The sequence below is a fragment of the Calonectris borealis genome, chromosome 19, assembly GCF_964195595.1.
Source record: "Calonectris borealis chromosome 19, bCalBor7.hap1.2, whole genome shotgun sequence".
Taxonomy (NCBI): domain Eukaryota; kingdom Metazoa; phylum Chordata; class Aves; order Procellariiformes; family Procellariidae; genus Calonectris; species Calonectris borealis.
In genome coordinates this window covers 4,342,033-4,368,779 of record NC_134330.1, presented here as the reverse complement: position 1 = coordinate 4,368,779, position 26,747 = coordinate 4,342,033, and the positions used below count along the sequence as shown (strand labels likewise).

The window sequence follows — 26,747 nt, the reverse complement described above, 5'->3', positions numbered from 1 at the left end:
GTTGCAGTGTTGCCTATTCTATGTCCCATATGAGCCAATATTTTACTTCCCACCAGGAATTGTGACCCACTGTTTGAAATGGCTTCTGAGCTGCCAGGAGAGCTGTATCTGCCTTGGTCAGATGGAGAAGTGCTGTAGGTGCAATCCCTCAAACAAAAGACAGTTGTTTTCCCATTACCTTCCTCCTCAGCCCCATCGTTTCTGTTCTGAGATCAGATCATTATAAAAACTCAGGAGATGGAAAAACACCTTTCTCATTTTACCCAGAGCAGCTGGCAGTCTTTTACACTGGTATAAGCAGGAGAGGTGCTTGCATAATTGCATGGAAAAGTGGAAACAACCTGCCAATTTGGGAAATTGTGTCTGGCAAAATGAGGCTCCTTCAGCTCTTGTGGAAACTATGGAGGGTGGAAAGCAGCAGGATTAGGGCCAAGATTCGGGGAGGGAGGGAAAGAAGAAAAAAAGCAGCCTTGAAATGGGGGAACAGTCTCCTTGAGGAAGAGGAGTGACCCTTGCCTTTTAAGCCTTGGGCACATAGGAGTAATATAGTTCTGGGCGGTGTACTGGTAGGGATGAGTGTCTGCTGAACGGATGATGAGCTAGTAAGGTTGGTTCTTCATCTAATCGCTGCAGGGTTTTTTATTTGATGTGCTCAGTATTTATCTGGTGTTTTCCTCATAGATCCTGGAGCCTCTGCAGAGGCCCTGCTGCACTTGAAATGCGGCTTGGAGGAAGCCAGCCCCTCTTCCCGCATTACTCAAATGTGGATGCTCTTGTGGTGGACCGGGACCCCTCCACATGCAGCCGAGCAGGGACCAGCCTCGTACCCAGCCCCGCCCTTAGCGTGTCGCTCCCACGTGGGGGACGGGAAACGGCAGGAGGAGGGGGCTCGCTGGTGTGCCGGCACGGGGGTCAGCGGGAGCAGAGCCCGGCTCCCAGGCCAACCACGCCATGGGGCTCTCGGCTTTGCAGCAGGGAGCTTTGGGCAGCAAAGCGTGGCGCAGGAGCGGTGTGGTTCCCATGGTCCCAGTCAGGTTTAGGAGAGAAGCACTGGTGGTGTGCACATCTGCTTCAGGTGCTGGCACCACTGGAGTGTGTGCAGCAGAGTTATAAATCATCTGTAAAAAGTAAAAGCGCATCATGTTTCAGAGGAAGAGTGAACAGCTGTGGGGGAACTGCAGGTACGGCTCCTTTTGGAGAGGGAGAACGTGATCAGCAAGTCAGCATTTGTTCATATTTTATTTGGATCCATCTGGCACCCTCTTTGGTAAGTGTTATGAACATTGTGAATAACTGTCTCTCTCCTCTCCTCCTCCCGATCTTTTCTGCAGTGGTTTCTAGCGACAGTGAGAGCGACTCGGAGTTCAGTTGCTCCAGCCTGGATGACAAACCTTTACCTGTGGGGTCAAAAGGCTCACAAGACAGAAAGCACCGAGCAGGACTGGGTGAGGAGTTGCTGTTCCTTGTGGCTGGAGGGTGGGAAGTGTGAAGTGCTTGAATGTTTGGCTCGTGGTACTGCGGGTTTTGGCTCAGCCACTTGCCTGCCCTATACGGGTGCAGCCCAGTGGCTTTAGCTGTGCCAGGTGAGGATCTGGTCCTTTCTCACGGGAATAGTATCAATGGGTCAAACTGGAGGTGAGTGGCTCCATTGCCTACAGCCTTTCAGGGACTGCCCTTGCAGTTGGGAGCTGCTCCCAGCTGCCTGGCAGCGTCTCTCTGGCCAGCTCCTCACTCCTGACTTTATAGACTGGAATCGCTGCTGCCCTTTTAGGAGTAGGGCATGGGAACTGGGTTTTGACCCTGCTCCTGAGGGTGCCTGGCTAGGAGCAGGGAGGCTGCTGTTCTCTCAGGACCTGGCCCAGCATCTGCACCCGCTTCTCCCTCCCACGGCACCATCTCCCTGTTTTGTCCCTGCAGCACCCATCGGGGAACCCAGCCAGGCCATGGGCAGGGCGCTGGGGAGCACTCACTCCCCTGCCCTCTCGGGGAGCCGCAGCAGCCTGGGCAGCGAGCAGGGGGCTACCCTCGGCGCCACGGAGAGCTGCCAGAGCGACCAGCCGGCGGACGGGCGCGACAGTGATGTTGGCAGCAGAGTCCCCGGTAAGCTGAACCTCCTCCCCGGGCAGATCCATGCTTTTGGGGCTGTCTTCCCTCGAAGCAGAGCTTTCTCAGCGGCACACCTGGCAAAACTGTGGCCCGGGATCACCTTTCCCTGCTGCTTTTCTCATGGCGGATGCTGTCACAGCATTACAGCTCACTCCTTCCCCCTTCCCCATGTGCAGCATCTATTCTGCAACATGAGTAATCGTCTGGGGTGGGAGCTGCCTACACCCACCTCCGAGAGCAGCCATAGCCTGGGTCTGTCCCCCTGCAAAGGCCTGGAGCTCCTGTCTGCCCTGCAGAGGCAGCAGAACAGATTGAGCTTTTACTGAAGCAAAGCAGAAGTCCAGCAGCTTTCTGAGACTGAATAAAAATTTTCCTAATGTTAGATGGCTCTTAAAGCCATGTATGGCTCTTCCCAGACCTCTGCAGTGCAAAAAAAAGACACTTTTCCCCTCTCAACAACCTTGGAACAATTAAGTGACTGTGAGAGCAGAGGCTGCTATCACATCTGATCTAGAGCAGCCGAAAGAGATGCAAATGTGTTCTCTCTGCAGTTCCCGCTAATCTATTCAATAACTGCTTAAGTTATCATTTAGCGCCGCTCCCTCCAGAGTGTTCCTGCCGCCCTGTGAACTGCCACTCCTTTTGTTCCTGAGCCTGTTTTGTGCTGTGCATGTTGAGGCGTAAATTGGATTAGAGAGAGCAGGTTTTTCCTTCAGTGCAACATGGAATCATAGTCCCCCTCCCTACGCTTCCCGCTAGAAATAGCCAGCATAAAATTGTTTCTCTGCTCTTCCCTCCCATCCCAAGTTTCAGTGATTTGCAGTTTTCTTTAATTTTAGTTTTCGTAAAGCAAATCAGATGAGTGATACTTCTGCTCTGTCCATCCTCTCTCTGGATTACAGTGCTGCCCCAGACTGGGTGATTTATTTTAAGCCCCTGTTGGCTGTGTCATTAGAAACGGCTGATTCCCATTGTGTGTTGGCTCTGATGCCTACCAGAGGGGAGCAGCAGGTTGTTCTGCGGGACTGAAGCGGGTGGTGGTGGATAGTGGGTGCGACCCCTTGGGTGCTTTTTCTGCTGGTGCTACATGGCCATGCTGAAGTCTGGATGGATGCACACCCAGACAGTGTGTTTGTATAGTGCTTAGCACTTCGGAGCTTTCCTGCCAGCTGTTTGAACTGGCTGCTGCCTGGCCACGACAGTGCAAACAATATCTCAGAGGCAGAAAATGCCTTTTTCCTGCTAAAAAACTCATATGCAAAGCTTGGCACAAGGAGTCAATGCTTTCCAGTGAGATCTCTCCTTGCTAGGCAGGGGAGAGCTAAAATGACAGGCAGCATGGATATATATTTTAAAAAACCGAAAACTATAGTAATCTCATGAGCCCAGTTAAAACAGTCCCTGAGATGTAGAGAGGATCCTGCTAAGGAAAAGGTTAAGCCAGGTTGGCTGACTAGAGAATATCTGTAAAGATCTTTATTATGTCTGGGGTCATTTATTTCCCAGTCTTCCTGCAAAAGGGGCTGCTTTGTTCGGACAGGGCGCTTGCAGCAGCGAGTGCCTCGGTAGGAGGGTTCCACAGCCCCCAGAGCAGCGGGAGGGAGACCGGCACACAGCAGCCAGTACTTCTGCTCGCGTGTGCTGCGGGGGGAATGAAGCCGGTGGTGGTTGCAGTTGGCAGGCCCAGGCTTGGGAACGGACGGCGGGTGGCAGTGGGCAGGGTTCTCTGTGTCATGTCATGTCCGGCCAGGGAGCTGCTGCGGGCTCGCAGGGAGTTAGGTGGCACTACAGCTATGGCTCTGCGGCCACAGAAGGCAGCGGGATGGGCTACAGTGGCTGGCCTGTCTTCCAGCCTGTCCTGGAGGCATTAGACCTCACACTCCTTCCCGCAGCGCGGGTGCCGGCGAGGGCTGGTGTGGCAGCGTTTGAGAGTCTCCCAAAGGCCTCTGCAAGGAGGCGAAGCTGGAACCTGAGCGTGTTGTGGGAGGCACATGATGTGCCCCTGTTGTGTTTGCCGTGGCTGTATGCCCTGCCGCACAGTGTGGGTCATCTTCAGCGCTTCAAGGCGGGGAGGAGAGGGAGAGGGACTTCGTTTTCCCTCCGATGTGTTTGGGATGTGGCCTTGCCTCTGTGCAGCGAGTGAGCAGCAGGGGTGAGCACGGTCGGCATTCATTTACCCTGAGAGCACTTAACGTGCCCAGCTGGAGGGACGCTGCCACGATGCGATCTGTGCAGTGAACTATTGGCAATCACGATCCATTACGTATGAATTTAGTAATCAGCATTACGCAGTGATACGACTCGCATGGGCTCATATTCTGTGCAGCTCCGTAGCCGGTAGTTTGAGCAGATCAGACATCCAGGAGGCTGAAATCCTGAATGCCCCCATGCTTTGCCAGCAGCCTGGCAAGAGCAGAAAATAAAGAGAAGAGCAAAACCAGCCCTGTAGTCCCCTAGGAAGTCTCCTGCTCTGCAGAGGGGTTCACGTGCTCTGGGATGCCGGAGGTCTGTGCAAATGGTGGGAGCCTCAGGACAAGTGGCAGTGCCTCTCCCCCTCTTTATTTAGACCAGAGCTTCATCTGTCTGTGAGGGGCTTTTCGTGATGGGTCCTTCTGGATGCCGCTGTTTGCCAAAAAGCAGAGGCTGCTCCTGCTGTTCATCTCTTCAGAGCGTGGTGGAGGTGACGGGTGCTGTATGTCAAGACTGGCAAAACTCTTCACTGCATCTCCCTGCCTGTGGGACAGTCCCTGTGCTCTGATTCAAAAGCAGAGCAAGGGGCAAAGATCCTTTCTCATTTAAATTGCTGATCCTCAGTTGCAGGCTGAGGACATTAAAAAGTGATTTTGCTATAGCTTTTTTGAAAAGCTCTGCAACTTTGTAACACTGTGTTGGGAGCAATTTTTGCTTCATATTAGCACCTCAGGTGTTGTTCTACCGGTGACTTTCTTTTCACTTCTTTTTCTCACCTCTGTTCTAATTCCGCACTCAAGTGCGACTTTGCAGAACACTTTAGCATCCTTAAATCCCAGGCCACAGCCAGAACAGGGGACTAGGGAGTGGTACTGCAAATGCTGCTGCTCTCATAGTCCTTAGCTCTTTAAGCCTGAAGGCCAAGACGACAGCATGGTCGTGTGGCCAAGGGAAAACAAGGAGCTATTAGGAAGAGTTTGTAGGTTTCCAGTGTGTTGCTCCGGCTCCAGCTGGGGTTTGTTGAGGCAGATAATGAAGCCTGGGGTTTGTCATAAAATGACTCATTGTCAGAGCTGCATTGGGATTTAGGCAACCTTAGCCCATGAGCCAAAGTTGCAGAAGAGAGTGGCAAGTTGAGAGGCTGCCAATTTTTTTTTTTTTTTTACCACCTGCTTTCAAACCCTTTCAAAAGCATCGTTTCTGAGGGTCTGGTGTTTCTTCTTCTTCTGAAGCTCCAGTTCCTGGAGGTGCCCGTTCTGGCATGATAGCTGTTAAGAAAAGGTCATGCACTGGTTTTCCTGGAGAATGTTTTATCCTAAAGAGAATGAAATTTGCACACAGGAAAGAAGCACAATCTTTCTTTTTCCCCTTACTTGCCCCCAGCTAGGGAGGTCACTCACCTTGTTCTGGCTGTACAGCTGATATGTTAAGAGGTGCCTCAGTTAAAAAAGAGCAAAATCCTCCCCATTGTTAATTATGACATTTTTATTAAAGAAAGGGAATATTAAACGGAATTAAACAAAGAAATCATCAATATCTTACAGTGGTTTTCGTTAGCCCATGGAGAGCTTTTAATGGAGATAACATCTTTGAGCTTGGACCTGGCTGCTGCAGGGGGTAAATTAAGAGCACAAAGCATCTTTCCTCAGATCAGTAGCAAGTTCTACTTTGGTGGGTCGCAGTTAATGGTGTCCTCAGTGTCTTGTGAGGAATGGGTCAATCCTGTTTGGTATTCTGTGGGTCACCTGAACAGCTTGCTGGTAGGGAACAGTGAGTGAGCTTGGTATGGGCTGTGGGGCTGGAGAACGCTCTAATTTGTGCTTAAAAGAGGAGGTTTGAGAAACAGCCACAGGATAAGCTAGTGAATGAGTAGCATACATCTGAGTGCAAATCACAGTCTCCCCATCTCTGCTTGTTTGCCAGTGTGTTGTCTAAATCGTTAATACTTAAAGAGCAGTACAGCAGCTGGCAGTTAAACAGAGCCACGTTAAACAGTGGTGTTGCTGAGTCTGGGAGCTGAGACGATGATGGCAGCGCCTGGTGGGGTATGAGAAACGTGGCTTGCAATCACAGGGTGAGACTGGCTGGAAGGATCTCCAGAGGTCAGCAGGTCCAGCCTGGTCCCTTCTCTCAGGGTGCTGAATCTATAGCCTTTGACTGCTTGCTTTGTAGCTGTCATGCTGGGAGAGGCTGAGCAGAGCTGAGAAAAGAGCCTGGAACTGAGAGAGATGGGCAGGAAATGCTGCTTCCAGCTCTCTTAATTTGGGGAGATTTATGCCCTGTCTTTCAGGAATTGACTGGATTTAGAAATGAGGTGGTGCCACTCTCACCGTGGCTCAGTGCCTCCCTGGCTGGGGTAGGCATCAACTTTTGCTCATAAATATGCAAACTGTTAATACATGAGACAGGCAGAGCCATTCTGCATTATTTTCGTGGCGGGAAATTCTCAGGGCATCTTTGAAGTTAAAGCATTAACTTCTTTTTTTTTCTTCCCTTCTGTTTCTCAGACATCTGTTTTGCTCCCTCAGGGATGATGAGGAGGTAACATTTTGCTTCAGTGGGTCTAACTACTCCATTCCATGTAGGAAAAAAATTGTCCTAACAGTAATTAGGCTCTGAATGGGATAGTAATTTCTTTAATGACTTTCTTCATGGCAGTCTTTGGGGACGTGACTTTTGTTTTCCTGTGCTTGGTAAGAAAATTGCTTAAACATTTTCAGACCGCTCTTTCCCTCGTCCATGTGAGCTACAGCCAAACAGCGTAGTCTTCCAGGGCTGGCTTTGCAGCGAGGTGAAATAGGTGGGCAACCGCGCGAGGGTGCTGTGCTTGCAACCCCTGCTCTTCCTCCCTCTGCCTTCGGCCCCTGCCTGCGCTGAGGGCACAGGATAGGAAGGAAGAGGGGGTCAGATGTGGAGGAGAGACCCTCACCGCACCCAGCCTCTCCCCTCCAAGCCTCTGCCTCCTGCACTGGCTGCCTCATCAATCTTTGGGCACTGCTGTTTGCCGCCCTTTGCTAAAAGCTTGCTGCCACTGCCATGGGATTGAGTTTTCCTGCTACCAAGGAGGATGAGTTGTCCCTTTTCCACAAAGTGAAAAAAATTGAATTGTGCCTTCATGGCTGAGAAGCTTTGAGCTGTCTCTGCCTCCTCGTATTGTACTGCAGAGCACCGAATGGTCCTGCTGTATTTATAAATAAAACATGTCTTTGGGTAGTGACAGCATTAGGAAATGATTCAAGGTTTGCATTCCAGATACAATGCATTTGTAAATATGAACCTCAGAAGAAGCATATGCCTCCTTCCATGTTTTAAGGAATTAAAATATTTTCATCCTCAAGTGGTAGAACCAAAACATTTTTAGCTCTTTTGAGTCTGCCTTGAAGTTAAGTGAATAAAAGCTCGAGTACCTAAAAAATAAATTACTTTCACTATTTCTGTAATTCTTTATGGAGTTTTAAATTGAAGACTTTTTCCCTGAAAATAGAGGAATGACAAAGATTCATTCTCTTGCCTGTTTCACTCAATATATCTGGAAACAAGTCTGCTGCTGAAGATGAAACTCCTATTTTTGTGCCTTCTTTCACATTGCAGAGGTCTGTGCTTTGGTCTTTGATCAAACAGCCTGTCTGGCCTCCTGCCCCCACGTCCTTAGACTTATTCTCTGCCCTTTGCAATACGTTTACTCCTTGCGCTTCCAACTTTCTATTCAGCATTTTGCACAAAGCACTGAGGGCAATAGTTGATGTAATCTTTCAAAACAAAGCATAAAGGAAAGAGCATGGGAAGTCAGTAATAGAAGTTAAAAGTCTGGATTTTTGGATTTTTTGTAAACGCATTGAGAGGTTTTATGGCTTGGGAAGTTGTCTTTCAACTGGGACGTCGGCCAGTAGCTGGTGGGAGGAATTTGCAGCACTCCCTATGCTTTGAACGGCAGTGACTGGAAACATCCCCTGTCCTTTCTCTAGCAATCAACATAATTTGTGCCCCCTTCAGTTCAAAGAAGGGGGGAGAAGTTAGTTCTGATCCACCGCTGCCTTAGAGTTCTCTGCATTGCCAGCCCTGCGTTTCATCCTGGGCACTGGAAGCAGCGTGTCCCAGCAGACCCTGAGTTTCGCCAGGGTCTGCTGAAGTGATTAGCTCAGGTTCGTTTAGTCGACGTGAGCCAGAGTGCCTTCTGCAGCAGAGCACTGCTGTCCTGCGCCCATCCCTGGCCACAGGCAAGGGCTACGTTCTGCTGCGGCTCCTGTCCACGGCCCAGGCACATGGAGGGCAGGGAGGTGGAGGACCTGCTCTGTGGCACATGGATGCTGTCGCAGTTTGGAAACCTCTGAGAGCTGAAGCTTGGCTTTCTGTCTGACTTGGCCCTTTGAGGGGTGCAGGTACCAGAGGACCAGTTCTAGCAGTACAACTCCTCCTTTCTCCTTCTTTCCCTATTTCTTTCCCCTGTCTTTTCTTTCTTTAATAAAGTTTAATGGGCCCTGACTGCTGACAGAGTGTGGAGTAATGATGCACAGACGTTCTCTTCATTATTATTTTTAGGAAGCTCTTAAAATGGCACTGAGCATGTAAAAGCAATGTAAAATAACTTTGTCAAGTCTCTCCCCTTCACTTCTTCCCAAACAAAACTTTTGTCTTTGTATATTTTGAAGGCAAACGGTGCGTCCACACCAGAACGCGATGCTGATGAAGGTGAAGACGGAGCTGCTTTGCCCGGATCCAAAGTTCACCCCTTACCTACTCCTGTGGATCTCACTCCTGACAACAACTGCTGCCGGTGGTGACTTTATGATGCCGGCCCTTGCACAGGCATTAGCAACACAATGGCACCTGGGAAAACGCCTGCCTGTCCTCCCTGCCTCACTGGTTTGGTTTGGTCTGGTTTCCCCTTCTGCTGACTGACAGGCACTTTGGGGTGCTGCTCGGAGAGGAGTGCCGTGTGTGCGGTGCTGCCGTGGGGTCCAGACCCCTGTTTGTCGAAAGGGGCCTGCAAAGTGCTCACTAGAGCTGCAGAAATGTGTGCTGCCTCCGCTGTTCCTGGCTTGCCAAGCCCAGTCCTGGGTTTAGCTCCTGGCTTTGCAGTCTTCAGGAGAAAGGGAAATTCATCCCTGAAATGGGGTGTGAGGACGCCGCAGCCCTTCTACTGCTTCTCAGCCCATGGGTGAATTTCCCTCTGTGAATCACAAGGGTGAGACCGGGGCTCCGATTTGCACTTAACTCCCATGGGCCCAGGTGGTCACCCCTTGTGTTTCTTGTCACCGTTACTCTGGTTTGAGTTGGTGTGAGTTTGGTGGGGGCATCCTGAATCAGCTGGTGAAGTTGTGCGCCTGTTCACTTCCACTGAGGTCGGTCTCTGTGATAGGGCTGTCTGCTCAGGGCGACATTCAGTTAGTAAAGAAACACTCAAAGAAGTTTGCTACGAATTTTTCGGTCCTCCTGGCTGTGCACTGGCCTCTGTGACTGTGGTGAGAGTGATGCTTTGGCAGTGGGGTCATGGGCAGTGTGCATGTGCTGCAGCTCCTGGTGGGAGAACGCCCACCACCCCACGGCCCAGCTGGTTGCCTTTGCGTACCCAAATTGGATAAAAGCTTTCGAATTACTTTATCTTGTTAAGCTCTGCAGATTTTCCTCCCGCGTGCACACCTTGTCATCCCTTGCATGAGCAGGGGCCTTTGTTTTACCTGTTTCCTGCAAGTCTTGAGCATCTGGCTGGCTGTGATGGTGTCATCATGAGTCAGGTTGTAGAAAGCTGCATGCCCCAGCCCTGCTTATTCTCCGGGATGGACAGTTTCCCTCCAAGGCCAGACAGATGGGAAAAATCAAATTACCTGACATTTCTAGAGCAATTAGATCATTGAAGGGTTGAACAAAACCCACACTAGGCAAGTAGGAGTCTGTGGATTTTTATTAAATGCTTTGGATCTGACCCGTCTTTTGCTGAAGAAACAAATGATTCCAAGAAGTTCCTTCTGCAATCATGGATTTAAAGGCAATTTGTGCCTGTTAATGTCAGCCTTTTCCCTTGGTTATTACTCTTTTGTTCTGTTTTCCTTTGCTGCTGGGTGCTTTGTGCGCATGTAGTATATGCTCTTACAAATGGCTGCAGTGTGAAGATAAATGAGATTGGGTGCTGGAACACTCTAACAGGAGATCGGAAATCAATCCTTGACTTTCTTTCTAAATTAACATGGTCCAACAGAGGACCGTTCCCTTACTGCTGTTCCAGCTAATGTGCCATGGCAAGTTGCTGGGAAAATCCTTCCAGCTCTTCCTCTGTGATCCGTTTCTGCCTTTTTAAAAATGAAAACAAAACCTTTGGATGGTGTGGGCTCTTTGAGATGGCATAAAGAGAAACCACTGAACATGGGCTTCACAACATCGGTGTTGAAGAGAGCAAGGGGTGAGGTTGTTCTCCACCGAGGGATGCTTTATGTTGTGGTCTGTGTTGTTTAAACCTGGCCATTGAGGCGCAAGGAACTGCATCTCTGAAAGGGGTAAAGCCAAAACTATTAGCTGTTTCTGAAAAAGTAAATCCAAAAGTCAGCTTTTGCTGAAACGTCGGTATGATTTCAGAGCTGAAGTCATGCTGTTTCTTCCGAGAGCTGTAGGGTCTTCAATTTCAGAAGTGTTTTGCCACCAAAAAAGCCCTGTCTTGCCTTGGAGATTTTGACAGTCCTACTGAGGCTGTCTTGCTCACGCTCTCATTACCGCAGTGCCTCAGACAGCCTGGCCTGCCAGCCTAAGTTAATTCTTTAGAAGAAGGAGAAAGAAAAAGACACTTAAAAATTGACTCCATTTTCTTTAAACCCGTTACTTTCTCACCAGAAACTCTACATTGAGTTGGAAAGAGTTTTTAAAATTGAGCATGTAATTTCCAACTCTTTTTATGTTTCTTGTGCTTCGTTCCCGGGCAGTGCAGGCAGGTCAGTTGTGTTTCCACCCCCACCCTCACTTCTTCTACCACACTGTGAATTGCCAGCTCTGCACAGGAACCTGATAATCCTTACTAGCTTACTGTGCCGCTTTGAGGCATGAGTTTGATTTTTAACTGAGACTAGGTTTTATAAAACACTCTCAAAGATAAATTTGGGACTGCTCTTGTACCAGTGAGACTGGAAACCTTTCTTTCTTACATCTGTATTTTACCTCCATGGAGTAATTCCACCTGAATTCCAACCAGAACCATTTGGTCATCTATGGAAAGACTCCTCTTGGATTGAGGGAAGGATCTGGCTCAGGAGAATGTGATCTCCCACATGTGAATGCGATAGAGGAACATCCACAGCTCTGTGCACATATTTTCTATTAAAAACCACTCTTCTCTTTGTTGCATTTGTCTTGGTTGTGTTTTGTAGCCTTGGTTGGAATATTATCCGAAACCTGTACCAGTTGACTGCCTTTTTTGTTGGCTTAAGGTGGGCAAGAAGGGCTCAGTGAGTAGTGCTTAGTCTGCTCTGGTCGTTTGTGTTTCTTTTATTATTTTGTTGTTCTTGTGTCCATCCCTTACAACTTTTATGTAGTGTTTTACTACTGGAAACAATAAAGCTTTGGCTCAGTAACAACTGTTTGCCATTCTTGAAACAGTAAAAAGTTTTTTTCCATTCCCAGGTTGCAGATACTCTCCAAATCCTTGGGCTGGCTCCAGTGAGGAAAGAAAATAATCCAGCCAGTGGAATGGTGATTCACACGGCTGGAACGTAATTGAATTCTGCACTTGAAAGTCATCTTTTGTCTTGCCCCCTTTGGTACCTTGTGCTGGCGATGGCAGGGGACACAGGTCTGCTTCTCAGCCCCTCCGTGGAAGATTTTCCATGTTGTAACCGCTAAGCGTAGAGCAGCACCAATTGTCATTCTGTCAAGTGCTGTCCCCGTGGCCTCCCAAGGCTTGTCACTTGCTCCGGTTTGACAATCGGGGTCCATTTAGCTTTGCCTACAGAGAAGCATCTCCGCATTGTTTGCCGAGCGTGTGCAGCCCTGGCTGCTCTGTGTTTCCTTCCACTCGGCATTCAGCTTCAAGGTTTCAAATGGCTTTTTAATCTGATTTTGCTTTTCCCATTTTAAAAGCTCCTCGATAATTGCTGTTGGGATTGTTTTGCTGGGGAGCTGCCATTAGTCCAAGGATGGAGCGTGTCAAGGACTAACCACCTCTTACGTTGTTCCTTCCCCCTCCGCTTGCCATGACAACAGCCAGTATGTGGGAAAGTCGACTGCGGGATCTCTGAATCAAAAACACTGGCCATGAATTGCCAAGTTTCCATGTTTGCTTTTTACAGCTATAGTTTGAGGGGAAAGGGGATGCTTTTCTCTGTGGGAACCATGCATAGTAGTTGAACGTAGCTGAAGCAAACGGGCTACCAGCTGGTGTTTAGACAATGTGTTTCTGGCCATTACTGAATCGGACAGTGAAGGCCCTGGACTATCAGCTGGAGTGCTTGGACAGTGACACAAAATGGCAGATAATCTCTGCAGATGACTGGAGTTTATTTGTAAAATAAAACTTAGCAGCAGTTGCTCTTCCCTCGTCTTCCCCACCCCTCCCAGAAGATGTTTCCTTCCAGGGAAAAGGGCTAGTGGCAGCAATGTCTCACCAGCCCATCTCTCCCATTTCTTCTTGCCACCGCTCCCATCATTTTGTTCCTCTCCATGATGGAGACTGCTCTTCTGATATTAACACCTTGTTTCCGCAGATGGGTGCAATTGAAGGAGAGGTCAGGGAAGTTTTTTTGAAGGGCTGATGCTGCAATCAAATAATGGGACAGCAGGCACAAGATGGCAGGTGACGGGTAAGCATCTTGTGGAAAACTTTTATCTTGAGCTGCTCGTTCAAATTCCTTCCTGACCATGCCTCTTACTAGCAGTATATTCAGGCAGCGCTAGAAATGCCTGCGATGCTTGAGAGGCACGAGATGAGGATCTTGCTGTGTAGCTCCATGGCAGTGCAGAGACAGGAACATGATGTGTGCTGCCTGCCAGCGCACACAGGCAGCCAGGCACATCCTCGTACACCCCTGCCCTGCGCCTCTCTCCCTGCAGAAATATTTCCTCTTGTTATCTTCGTAGCAAAACGTGAAAGGAGCCAGGCCAGCCCCACGGCTGGTGTAGCGCGCTGCCGCTGGCCTGTGCCCCACTGCTGAGTGGTCCCTGGAGATGCCTGCACAGCACCCAAGGGTGCTGCTCTGGTCAGTACCTGGGAGCTGCCCCTTTGAGGGACGAATTCAAATCCCCTCGAGGTGGAGGGCTGTACACATTCACCTCCATGCTTCGCAGAGGTTCTGTGGGTTTGTTTGAAGGCATCCGTTGCGTTTCTTTTTCCTTCCACTGATTTCTGTCTGGCGCTGCAAGCTGTTTGTAAAATCTTGGAGGGATTATTGCTCTTGTTTTCCCTCTCTGGAACGAGTGGCTCTACATTATGTATTCATATTTTGCCAGGAAGGATGGATTGTGGTTTTAAAGTATTTTTGTTGTGGACTGTATCAGTTTAACAGCAACTGTTATGCTCTGAGCCTCTCAGCCCCCAGCTATATGCCATTTCCTCCCAGGTGCTTCCCTGTTACTCTGTAGTTGACCAAATGCAGCAAACAGGTGTCACTGCCTCCCTTTCTCATCAACTCGCCTACCAGCCTAATCACTGTAAGCAGTTATTATCTGGGGCTGGAAACTTGCTGCTAATCAGGGCCTTATCAGGGCCATCTGGGCAAGGGGTGCTGGCAGAGACACCTTCCCCCTCCTGAGCATGACTGACTTCTGCTTTCAGTAGCTCTGAGTAATTATCACAGGACTGTGGATGCTTTTAATTACTTGCAATTACACACCTCTGCTCCAGCTGTCCTGTCCCATCCCATTGGAGCTGGATGGAAGCTACCCTGGAGCAGCTACTTTCTGGGCTCAGGTTTTGGGGCTGGATTTGGGAGCTGGAAGGAGAGCTCACATCTCCAAGACTGGTCCTTGCTTTGCAAGGCTGCGCTGCTTTGTAGTACCAACCGTGCACAGCATCCCCCAGCTGGCGCTGGCTCTGCGCGGGATATTTCTGAGGCTCATTAACCCCCAAAAGAGTCCCCAGACTGATACATACCCAGCCCCTGGACGGGGACAGCAGCTGGATCACTGAGAGTGGCTGAGCCCAGCGTTATTTATTTTTCTGCTGGTGAAACCAAGCTCAAGAGACCAAGAAAATCTCGGTGAACAGCTGAGGCCCGCTGCAGGAGAGCAGGGGGCCGGATCTGGGCCTGGGGTGAGCAATCATCAAGCCGCTGACGGGACAGACCTTCAGCTTCAAATGACACTCATGCAAAATTAAACTCCTCCAAGCAATCACACCATGGCCATTAAAATGGTGCCTTGGAGGACAGAAAAATAAACTGAGAAATGCAAATTAGGGATATAAATCTTTCTGGCTATGTCTGGGGGGTACCTGTTTAATTAGCATAATTGAGCAGCCTTGATGTAGTAAGTGCTAAGTAGGAAACTTGCCAAATTTTCCCTGTTTTGATAGCAGGTGACTTGCGTTCTGTTTGAATTTCCACCTTGTGATTGTTTTTCTGTACTTGTCGGAGTTGCTGTGTTGTCTGTGGCATGAGGAATTAGCTGCTGTCACCTGGGCTAATCGGATGCCGCTGCACCGGGGTGGAGCTGCCCGCACAATCCTGTCTGAGCCCTCTGCGGTCATGGATGTCTTTGCATCTAAGGCCTAGGGGACTGCAAAGCCATTTCAACAAAGTATTCTGTGGTGGAGTTAATGTGTTTTATCATGTTTTTTGGTTCCTGTCTTCCCAGGGTACAGAGGTCACGCGCCACATGGAAATTTTAAAAGAAGGGCTCTCCCTGCTGTGTTGGAGGAAGGCTGGGGAGGGAGGACAAGCTCTGTTCCCTGCAGGGGACTCGGCCACGTGGTGGGAATACAAACCCAACCCCTGTCCAAGGGGTTGGACACGAGGGCTGCCCCATGTCGGGTTGCAGTGAGCTGCTCACGCTTGTCTGCACTGCTTCCAGTGCTGCCTCGGTGAGCCAGGACCCCCAGCGCGAGGTGCTGAGCCTGCACAGAGCCACACGCGTCGGTCCTGTGTAAGGGATGATCCTCGGGGCACGGAGGAGCCTTCTGCTTTGTGTCTTCTCTTGCACAGCTCTACTGTGGGCTTTGGGGATTTATTCCTGTGATGAATAAGAATTTGGGTTAGGGAGTTACTGAGCCTTTGTTTATATATCACCCCTCTGTATTCCAGCGCTCTGACGCTAATTGGTACCACTGTAACATGAATCTTTTTAACGCTGATAATGTTTGTGAGTTATTGGATGCTTGGCCTGGACCTGCCTGGGAATTGCAGGCAAGAAGTCCAGCGGTGCTGCCGTCTCCCAGGCATTGCCTCGCCAGGTTTGCATCCTGCCTATATTCATTCCGGCAGCCTCTGTATCACACTATTTAGCAGATCACTGTTACTGACCTGTCCCTGTGGGAGACGGTGGGATTAGGATGATGGAGTGGTTGGAGAGGATAAACAATAATAATGCTACATCGGCGCAGCCCAAACAATGCCTTTCTCTTTCATGTTTTCTTTTTCTGTCGGTTTGCCATTCAAGTGTAATAAGATCAGTGCAGATAATTTGTGTATTCATACAAAATATAATTTTCCCTCCTGTGCTTTACCAGCTGCACTGCAGTCGGAAAGGCAAATACGCACTTTCTTTTGCATGGTTATGAATGGGTGCATCTGTTCCTCGAAGATAGGGAAAGGAGAGTGAAAGGACTGGAAAGGAAGGGAAGAAATCAGATGCAGCCTGTTTCATAGCCTCTATGAAGAGGGAAGCGTAGAGGAATCAGATTTTTGCAGCACAGGCTCAGTCCCACACTGTTGTATTTAAGAGGTGGGTGAGACACCAGTGTGTGGGAAAGGCAGCGAAAGGGGTTTTGTTCAACAGGGGAGCAGCCAGTGGAAGCACAGCCACCCTGCAGCGGGGCAGGGGTGCCCAAGGGAGCTCAGCCCCACCTTGGTCAGGGTCTGCAAACCACCATGCACGGACAGCCAGAGCCGTGCACGGGGCTGGTCCTGCTCCTCTGCCTCGGCTGCAGCCATGAGAGCACAGCTGCCCGCTCCCGGCACTGGACCTGCTCTCGCGGTGCTGCCTTGCTTCGGCTCTGCGTAGGGCTTGTCTGGGAATATCAGGGCAAAGGTTGGAGCTGAGCTGGGCCGTGCTTGCTCCTCCCTAGCTGGAAGTCACAGCTGCCTTGCTCCCTGGGCTCTTTCCCTTGCTGTGCCAGGGGCTGCATCCCCGAACCTCCGTCTCCGCATGCCCCAGGCTCTGGAGGTCCAACATCCCCAGTGAAGGCAGGAGGAGGCAGTGGACCTAGTTTATTGGGCTTTCTTTCCTCCCTCCTTTCTCTTTTCTGAGAGAGGCCCACTAGAGCAGCGAAGGGAGGGAGGAAAAGGGGTTTAATTTCCTCCTGTTATCTGGTGTCTCCAGCTGTGAGCCATGCTGACGGCCCCGGGCTGATCAAACACTCGAGCAGCCTTGATTCAGCGTCCCATCTACGTGGTCATAAATAATGTAAGTGCTCTGCCCCTGCCTGAGCCCAAATCCTGGCAGCAATGCACCAGCACGTTCCCTCCTCCTGTTGCCATCATGTTGGGCTCCCGCCTTCATTGCTTGTGACACGGAGTCATTAGGCATTAGCAGTTGGCATCGGCACCTAATGACACAATCATGTGCAAACGTGTTCTTCCTCCAAGCAGGATTTTTTCAGCCAGAAGCTCTGGTTCTCTACGTCCCATTGAGATGGAGTCCCTCTGACCCCTCTGCCAGGTTTGTTTCTATTTCTTATGCACTTTGTGTGTCTAAAAGATTCCAGATATGGGAACTGAGCACTGCTTTGGAGTGAAATACAATTCACTCTACTTAAAATAAAGAATAAAAGTTCACCAAAGCCACTGGGAGCTCCTCAGCTGCCTTCCAGCCAAGGGTCTTGACATGGTTTTCACAAGTTAAAATGTCCCCATTGAATAATTTGAGTGGTTAAAGCAGAGATATGCCGGGCTTTGAAGCTGTATGAGGCGGGTGGCAGAGGTGGTGGGTGGGAGCCGTGCAGGGCAGGGACACGCTGCCTTCCTCGCCTTCCTCTGTGCTGCAGCGACAGGGCTGGTCTCTGCTTCGCTGAGGAGACGCCGTGCAGCATGGCTGGCGAGCGCACAGCGATCCGGCTGCAAAACGGGACGGGGGCACAGCGAGGCTGAGAGTGGGGGTCCCCCGGGGTCGGATTCCCCCAAGTGAGCAGTAGCTTAATGCTGCTTCTTTTCTTTCCAGTTTCTTCAACTGCAGGAATTGGTAAGAAACCAAGCAGGTGTGGGTTGGTTTGGGTGAACAGACCCCAAAAATACCAGGTGATCTCGTCTAAGCAGTGCTTTTATTTACGTGGCAGCATCGTTACCTGCACCAGCTAGTGGGGGGAGAGAGGACTGCTCCGGCTCACCGCATCCCAACAAACTTCCCACCGAGCTCCCCACAGGATTTGCTGCTCTCCTTGGTTGGTTCAGGCATGTTTAATCCCAAGGGCACTTCGGGGTTTAGCTCTTCGCGTCTTGCAGGCCAGCGCTTGGAGATAAGTCACTGTAATTTGCAAAGCTTTCAGTGGTGGCGAGGCTTGTGGTTACTCGGAGTCTTGATGGAAGTGGTTTGGACTCTGATGGGCTGGTCCTTTTTTCTGTTTTCATGTCAGCGGTCGGAAGGAGCGCAGCGGCAATTTCTGGGGCTGGAGATGCCCAGGGAGTTAGCGTGCACCTCCTGGTCCCTCCCGACTCGTAATTACCAGGCCTGAGAAGGGACTCGATAACTGCCCGTGCAGCTCTACATTAGAAAAGCACTTAGGGGCATTTAGTCAGGCAGCTGCTCCGCTGCCCGCTGAACGCCTCTCGCCCTGTGATTTCGTGGGTGGGCTGCAGGACTCTGTGCTCAGATATTACTGCACTACTTTAATGCTGGAGCAGGTTCTGCTGAGGAGTCTAGGAGGGGAAACTGCTTATTTCTTACAGCTGTATAAATCTGATGTTGCCACCAAATTGTTGCAATGCGGCTTTGAAGGGGTTTTTTGCCTTTCTGTGGTCTACGGTTGCAGAGTCCGTATTTCTATGTTAAGAAATCAGGAATCAAGTAATTGAATCTCTCTGCCCCTTCCTATAAAATCAAGTAATTGAATCAAAGATCATGTGATTTTTAAAAAAAAAAAAGAGAGAAAAGAGTTCATTTTGAGTTCTCTTTATTGGCCTCTTAAATTCTGAGCTTTGTAGCCTGCTGGGAGTGTTTTATCGAGCTCTTTTCACAGCTGTGAGTAGGATGGACTTAACTGCCCGTTATCCTGGGACCCGGCAGTTGGGCTCTGGAGAGGCGGCAAGACTCCATGGGGACTGGGAAGAGGACAGTTCTAGCCTGGGTGACCCTGATGCTGAGGGTGCGTTGCTCCTGACCCCCGCAAGGGGCATGCCTATCCCAGTTGAGGTGTAACCTGTGTGACTAAGAGCCCGAGGAGGAAAAACGTTGCTGTTTTGTTGGCATCTGAGTGGCCCGGGATTGTGCCTGACAGCAGGAGATGGTCCCTGGGGTTGAGCTGCCAATGGCCGTGACTGGTCACCCAGAAAGCTGCTGAGGATGCAGTCGGACAAGCTTCATTGGGATGCAAATGGATGTAAATTCATGTCAACATATGTCTCAGTGCAGGTAGCGGCTCATGCCCAAATTATGCAAATGTTCTAATCCAATAATGCTAATGTCATGATTATCCAGCAACACGATGTTCATTAATATGGTTCTGTGGCTCTTACACCCATCACTGTCAACGTGATTACGCTGAGGCAGAGACTTGCAGTGTCTCTGGCAAGTGGAGCCGGTCTCAGGGAGGGAAGGGGACACCCAGGTCATGGTGGGACCGGGAAGGACCATTCGTCTGCCTGGGGAGGCCCGGAGGTGCCACGTGTGCTGGGGAGTCCCCTCCAGGTGCCTGGCCAAAGTACCACCCGACTGCCACGCTCTCCTCGGGAGGCCCTTCCTCCTGGGAGACAAGGAGATTTCACAGTCCCCAAAAGCCTGCAGAATAGCTAAACTAGCGTTTCTTAATATCCATCGCTGTGATCAGATGAACAGGACTAGCAGGGCCATCTAGTGACTCCTCTGGCTGCTTAATGACCCGGGAGGTACCCCCGGTTAGATGGGTATAATTTTAATGTTTGTATTTTGAACCATGCCTCTGTACCTGTCCACCTCTCCCTCCATCTCCCCTTTTTTTGGCTGGTGGTTATCCTTTGCTCTGCAGTTTTGGTTTCCCTGGTTCACTACAGAGCTGGAAAACGCTTGGGCTTCCCCACTAGCGGAATGGAAATTTGTCCTGCGTCGCCTTGGGTCGGGTGACATAAGGTCAGACGGCTAAATAGCCTGTAGATCAGAGAGGAGAGGGATCCTGCAGGCTGGCTTGCCTTCCTCAACGCTGCCAGTAAAGCTGCTCTCTGGGCAGGAGTCTGCTTGTCTCGGCTGTGGCCTCAATTTCTTTGCTGCTAACCTGCAGGTGCCGGTGTAGCTGCTTGCCGGGGCACTGCGGGGCTTCCTCGTCGCCGGCTGCTCCTGCAGCTTTGTGCCAGCTGGCAGCCACGAAGAGCTGAGAGCTGCCTGCCCCGGGGAAAGGCTCAGCACATCACCCCACTGCCTCCCCAGCCGGCAGGATTGCTCCCTCAGGTACCCCCTGCAGGTACATCCACAGGGTTGTTTGCAGTCCCAAAAAGAGCAGGTTTGTCTCTGTGGTGCAAACATGAGCAGCCTTGTCCAGTTCAGGGGAGCTGGGGCTGTTTGCCCCCTCCAGCAGCCTGACCCCATAGCAGATATGGATTTGCCCCTCTCCTTGCACAGCTCAGGGCCTTTCATTTTGCTTTTTCGTTTGTGTTGCTTTTTGCAATGTTGGCATGATACTGGGATTTGTGGATGGGGCCAGGAAAACGCCCTAGCAGCCGATTCCCTCGCAGCTCACTGAGACTGGTTGAGCCTCATGATCCAGGGACGGGCAGGACAACTCCCAGCTGTGCCGGCAGCAACTGGGAGGAGCAGCAGCCGGGACGGAGCTCTGCCAGCCATTGCAGGGCTGTGACAGGTATATTTACTGCGCTAAGTATCAGCACCGAATGGGGGCTTTGGTTAGATTGCTTTTGACAGGATGTCGTTAGCCTGATGTGTATGTGGGAGAGGAGCAGCTATAACGCTCTCTTAATGCAGCCAAATTGCTCTTTAATTCTGTGAAACCAAAATGTTATTTCATGAATCCCTGGAGCTTGCTGTGCAGCGTCTTGATGCTGCCAGTTATCGGTGGCCTTTTCCTTCTGCTTGCAGCCAACTGCAAATTCTCGGAGCGTGGGGTAGGAGCAGTCCTCCCCTTGCCTCCGCAAGGCTCGGCTGCTTTCTGCCCTTGCTTGGCTTCGCGTGTGTTAACTCTGGAAGCTAGTGACTCCTGAAATGCCTCATCCCACAAAAATGTGAGCAGAAAGTCTATCGATTTCCATGGCAACAGGGCCAGGCCCTAAATGCTGATGTTAACTCGGTTTCTGGACATCTGTGGAGTCTGAAGAGCTGGGTGTGCAGGTGCCCAGCCCTGAGTGCAGCTCCTGTAAGGTAAGGTGCTGTAGGGTAAGGTGCTGCTGCAGAATAAACATTGGGCTTCGCTCCTGGCTGCCTGGAAAGTCTTGAGAAATGATGTTGTCATCCTCCTGCAGCTGGGAGACAGTTGGAAAGGGAAGAGGTAAAAGCAGGGTAAAACTACTAAGACAAGTCAGCTGGATAATCTCGGAGGACATTGACTCCAGCTCAGAAAGGCACTAAGAGCAGATAAAATTAGCCTAATAAGAGTTGATGCTACACAGAACTCTCCCCTCCCTTGAATGCAAGGGATTGGGTCTGCATTTAGCTTACAGGAACATAACAAAAAGAGCCAGCGCGATGCGAAAAGGTGGCTTTGCGTGGCCTCACAATGGCAAACCCCTGCTAAGGCTCTGGAGTTAGGGGGAACCCAAGGACCATGGGGAAAATAAGAGGAAAAAGTCACAAAAGGTTCATTGCTAAGAAAATATCCCTAAGGACTGGCCCTGGACAGCACTGTGTCCTGAGACGGGATGTCGGCAAGGGTGAAGCAGGACGAAGGCAGTTAGGGATAGGGTTTGTGCAGGAGGGCATTTCGGGGCAGCCAGAGCTCAAGGTCCTGCTTTGCCCAAGGCTGCCCTGGCCCCTCTCTCGTGCAAGTTTTGTTTTCTCTGGTAGGCGCTGGCTGCAAGACAGTGCAATGCAGTGGTGATACCGGAGTAGGGAACGTGGCTCACCTTTCTGTCAAGGGCTGAACCCAAATCATCCCACGTTTCTAACCCAGCAGAGTGAGCTGGGCGCTGCCGCCTGCCGACACAGGGAACTCACGGTGCTTCCCCTCTCTGCCGTTGGGAGACTTCTGAAAGCAGCCAGACCAGCCCCAGGAATGCAGGTTTGCCTGCGCAGGTTAGATGGGTGCATGGGATGGGGGTGCCTCTGCTCTCACCCTGGGTTTGGGGAGCAGTGGGTGCATGGGCCATGCTTGTGCAGCTGCGGAGCTGCTCGGTGCCTCGCTGGCAGGCTGCCCTGCCTGCAGGCTGCCCGGCTGCTCCCCGGCCCCGCTGGCTTTAGGCTCCATGTTGAGAGACACGTGCAGGCCAGTGATGCTCAGGGGCAGCACACCCTCCTCTTGTGCACCGCTCAGTTGGGTTTTCCTGCAGCTTCCCCTTCTCACTGCGCACAGATCCACCCCTAGTGAATTCGTGTGTATTTCCTATGTGCTCCGTATAGTGAATATTTACAGCAACTGATTATCTACTCTGCTTGATTTGCAGGTGAATAATGTGTTGGAAATGGTATGTCAGGGTGCACACGTACAGCATGTTCCCTCTCTGAACAGGAGAGTAGACATTTCACAGGACTCCAAAAACCAGTGCATTAAAATTACAAAACAAAACACCAACTATTTTGGGATTCACATCGAAATGGCAACATATGCTACACATTAAACATCAGCCCCTACCAAAAGTTTAGCTATTCTGGGTGCATCCTGAATGGTGCCGAAGATGTACAGAGAGCAGATGCCTCCCTACTTCCTCCTGTCCTCTTGGAAGCTCCCTTGCGGGTCCATCTGCGGGTAGCAAAGTGCTGGTAAGAAAGACGCCATCCCCCCTTGCCATAAGTTGGGTGTCTCTGGGAACCTTAAGCAATATTTTGAGGGGAGAGGGCTCTTTTTGGCTGGCATTTGCCCTTTGCCTGGCTTTCTGAAAGGGTTTGTTAGTGTCTGCTTTGTAATAGAGTGTGGGCTGTATTTTACCACAGTGATTTTGTTCGCAGCTAGTAATTGCTGGTTAAATCTGGTCAAATGATGGTTGTTAGCAGGGCCTGTTTGAGCACAGATAACCTCAGATATTATTCGTGCAGAGGAGCAGTGGGGGCCAGGGTGCACTGGGATATTGGCATTGCTGGGGAGCCTTAATCGGCACAGCCTGGAGTAAGCCTCTTAGGATTATTTAGCCAAGTTTCCTAGTTATCATTATTATTATTGCTTTATTTAGCAAATGCAAAGGGTGTTTAACCAGGTAGGGTCCACAACACACTCAGCCAAGCCTCCCCAGCAATCGAGGGCAGAGATCTTTCAGAGGAGGCAGCCTCGTTGCCGGTAGCTGTGCATCAGCCAGAAGACAGCGACTTGCGTGAGCCAAGGAGCAACACACATGTTGCTTTTCAATTAACCCCCTTCCCATGTGCACAACCATGCTAAGGCTGTGGGTACTTGCTGTGGCTTAACACAGGCTTAAAAATGGCTGGAAAAAAGCAAAAAGAAAGCTAGGACTGTGCCGGCTGGTGCTGCCTTGTGCCACCTCCCTGGGTGACTGTCAAACCTCCCTGCTCCCAACCGGCAGTGGGTCCCCCTGCGTTCAAGGGTGTGTGAGATCCAGAGGTAGTTCCTCTGAACAGATGCTTTAATTTGGCATCAGCTCTTCATACCCTCTTCGGGCTCCTGTCTTCTCCAGTGGCACCGGCAGAGCAGAGGGTTTCTGTGAGATCGTTTGGGTTTGAGCTGACAAAAGTATGAAATAAAGAACTAGTGGGTCAGTCATTGAATCTCTGGTAAGCGATGGAGATGTGCAGTCCTGCTGCTGTACTTTTCATTTGGAAAGGAATCAATTAAACTGGAGTCAGCCCTCGTTCTTGTCCATTTAAACCCGGAGTAACTGACAGCAGAATTTGATGCTTAGCATTTGAAACAAATTTGGTTGAAGTGTGTCCTGAGGACAGCCTGTATTTTTGGATGCATGTTTAATCTACGTGCTATTGTTTTGTTTGCTGTAGGAATGCTCCTTCTGTTCGCCTGTTTGTGCGGCACCGGCAGGACGGCTCCCCGGTCACATAAGGAAGCTGGGCTGCTGCATGGCTCTGCTCAGGGCACGGGGTGAGTTAGTGGCACAGGCTTTGTTTGGGCTGTGCTTAAGTCTCTGCTTATTATGCTCTCATTATGGGATGCTTTTGGCACACCAGCCCATGTCCTCATCTGATGTGAGCAGCTGAACCACTCTGTTGCACCTCAGCACAAGCTGCTGAAGTGCAATGTCGCATGTGCTGAGCTCAGGATGTTGTCACGACTTGCACGCACCACAGAGAGGAAACATGGCTGTTGACACGAGCCAAGTGCTCTTCTCCATCATCCCGTTCCTGCTTGGATGTTGACTCTGTGATGGCCATCTTCACCTTCTCTAAAGGATGTCCTCCCTTACTCCAGGGAGTATCCCCCTGCGGAGTAGCTCTGCTCCCTGCCAGGCAGAGCTGTCGGCCCCGCTGCTGAAAGCAGCCATGTGATATTTAAACTATCTCCCCTCTTGCCAGGCTGGCGAGGAAGCCAGCGTTCCCCCTTTCGGAGAAATGAAGGCCGCGTGTGTGGGCACTGCAGTAGCTCTGAATCACCCCAGCAGAGCGAGGGATCAAATCAAGTCACATTCCAGGGCATTAGACAGACGGTGGGAATTAAAAGCTTTACCTGGAAACTGGCTTTGTATCTCCAAGCCCTGCTTTTGTCTCCCAGCCCAACTCTATTTTTGTCCCTTTTACCTTCCGTATTGTCGTACGTCATGTATGCCAGTGCGTAGTGCCTGGTTGTGCAGCCAGCCCCAGCCGCATTTGGGGAGCCCTCAGTAAATACTGGGCTGTGCAGCCTAGAAGGAAATTCAGGCAGTGTGAGATGGTAGGAAAAGTGTGTTTTATCAAAAACAAGCTGCTTTGGGACTCATTAAAAGCTAAGGAAAGGCTCCAGCTGCCTTCAGTAGGCTTGGGATCGGTCAGAGACTAGAAAGTCCCATCTGGGCTATTAGCAGTAAGTCTTGTTTTTGTTTCTTTCAGTCTATAAGGTTTGGGGATAGGGTCTCTCCTGGGGGCCAGTCCTGCCCTGACAGCAGGGAGGTTTGCCTGCTTCAGCTCTGTCTTTGCTTTTCCCTTCATCTGGTCCCCGCGTGCACTCTGCCTCTTGTGTCATCGGTTGCTCTCTGCATCCCCGGGTGAGCTGAGCATCTCTCGTTGGTGCTGCTGGGCCTTGATCCCGGCCATGGGCTGTCAGCGGTGCAGGGCAGCTTTTGGGGAGGAGGCAGAGCTCAGGGGCTCACCTTAATTCCCAGAGCCTTGATTTTCTGACCTGTAAAACAATCCTTTTGTGTTTGGGTCTTGTGCTCTTTGAGAAAATATTTGAAATAATGATGCTTTTGTAATGGCAATAATGACATTAGACTCTCATACCTAACTTAATTTTATTTATTTTTTATTTGCCCTTTCTTAGAGGGAATTGCTGCTTTTTTCTGGGCATCAGGCCCAATTTTTGCTTTGTTCTGTCTGAGTCCACACGGCATCCTGGATGCTGCACCCAAAGATGGAGCCTGTGTGGATGAGCACATCCAGGCTGCTCCAAACGTGGAGGCAGCTATTTGTGCCTCGCCTGATGTTCCCACCCATCGTCTTGCCACCCACGAGGTTTTCAGCCTCGACCACATGAATGCGAAGCAGGTGGCGTTTCCATCTGAATTAATATACTAGGAGTCCTTGGATGTGGGAAGGGGGTTAAACTGTCTCAGGCTGGATCCGCTGTTGGACCTTGCTGCAAGACAGCAGTTTGTCTCCTGGCAGAGCAGCACAGATCACCTCTGCGCAATAAGCGGGAGCCGCATCAAAGCGAAAATATGGCAGAGGGAGGAAGGAGCGGCTGAGTGGTCTCCTGTTTTCCCAGGTCATTAGAGCATCCATGTGCATCATGTCTAGGTACAGAGAAATGACAAGTTTGGATGCTTCAGGAGAGAAATGTTTGCTTCCCAGCGAGAAGTAAATTAGGTTAGTTTGCCTAGTGTCAGTATGTTATGAGTCAGGGAAGTTCATTAACATTTACCAAAATCTGAATTAAAAATGGAATTTTTCATTAGACAAAAAGATTGGGTGTTATTTTGCTGGGTTTTGGGGAAAATTCTCCAAAGAATTGAGCTTCATTTTTAATAGACATCTGCATGCCAGCCTGCAGGAGACTGCAGTTCTCAATGCATTGATACGGGATCTGTGTGTTGTCAGGTTACCTGGCGGTACCGGCTGTGATCGGCTTGACGTGGTGGTGGATGACCAGTGCCCGCAGTGTGTCCCAGCTTCATGCCAGACTCACCACACCCGAGCCAGCAGAAAGTCTGCACTGGGGGAGTTGCCCTTACAAAATATTTCAGGCACATTTTCCTGGGCAGGGTGAGTTTCTATGCAGCAGTTTGCACCATGTTCTCACAGCATTTCTCTTCTGGCACTCCTTGCTCAAAAGTCCACTCCTAGTAGCTTGTGGAACCACAGATTTGTTGGTTTGAACACAGGAGGAGATTAGGTAACAACACCAGTTTGAAACCCACTCCCTGAGCAAACCACAGCTCAGCATTTACCAGGGAGCCCGTGGCAGGCTGCAGGGAGCCTGTCCCCTTCCCGGCTGGTGACGGGGCCCCATCCCTGCCCAGAAAGGTTGCCGGAGGAGTGCTAGGCGTGGCCGCGCTGGCTGTGGGCCCTGGCCCAGCCCATCGCTCTCTCCTCTGCGATGCTTTACCTGCTGCATTGCTCTATGCCAGCAGCCACAAGCCGGCTGGGAGAGGCTATGCCAGCCGGGCTGCGAGCAAGTGCCATGTGTTGCTTCAGTCCCTGGTGCGTTCCCAGCCTTAGAGGCTGCAGGCAGCTCTCCCAGCCCGCCCAGTTCATGCTGAGCTCTGGAGGGGGCATTGCTGTGGGCTGGGGCCAGCTACGGCAGCGGGGCACCAAATCTGGGCTGCCCCTGCCCCTGCGAGCACCGGTGCGACTGGAGCTGGGAGCAGGCTGCGTGCCACCCGCACCCCTGCTCAGTATGCAGCAGAGCACCTCCCTGGCACGGCCCTGCAGCG

The 26,747-nt window shown here is 50.7% G+C and overlaps 2 protein-coding genes across 4 annotated transcripts in view; both read left to right on the top strand.

Moving 5' to 3' along the window:
• Nucleotides 1–11,619, top strand: part of RPH3AL (rabphilin 3A like (without C2 domains)) — a 42,168-nt gene extending 30,549 nt beyond the window's left edge. For both annotated transcript variants that reach the window (XM_075168502.1, XM_075168501.1), the window contains 3 exons: nt 1,332–1,445; nt 1,918–2,100; nt 8,946–11,619. In XM_075168502.1, coding sequence (XP_075024603.1) covers nt 1,332–1,445; nt 1,918–2,100; nt 8,946–8,980 — 332 coding nt within the window. In that variant the 3' untranslated portion in view covers nt 8,981–11,619. The remainder of the gene's footprint in view (nt 1–1,331; nt 1,446–1,917; nt 2,101–8,945) is intronic.
• Nucleotides 11,620–11,843: 224 nt separating this feature from the next.
• Nucleotides 11,844–26,747, top strand: part of DOC2B (double C2 domain beta) — a 51,970-nt gene continuing 37,066 nt past the window's right edge. The window contains exons 1-3 of one of the 2 annotated variants that reach the window (XM_075168499.1): nt 11,844–12,070; nt 12,981–13,076; nt 25,912–26,076. In XM_075168499.1, coding sequence (XP_075024600.1) covers nt 13,028–13,076; nt 25,912–26,076 — 214 coding nt within the window. In that variant the 5' untranslated portion in view covers nt 11,844–12,070; nt 12,981–13,027. Of the gene's footprint in view, nt 12,071–12,980; nt 13,077–25,911; nt 26,077–26,747 lie in introns of those variants that run through there. The other variant, XM_075168500.1, reaches the window with a different exon arrangement.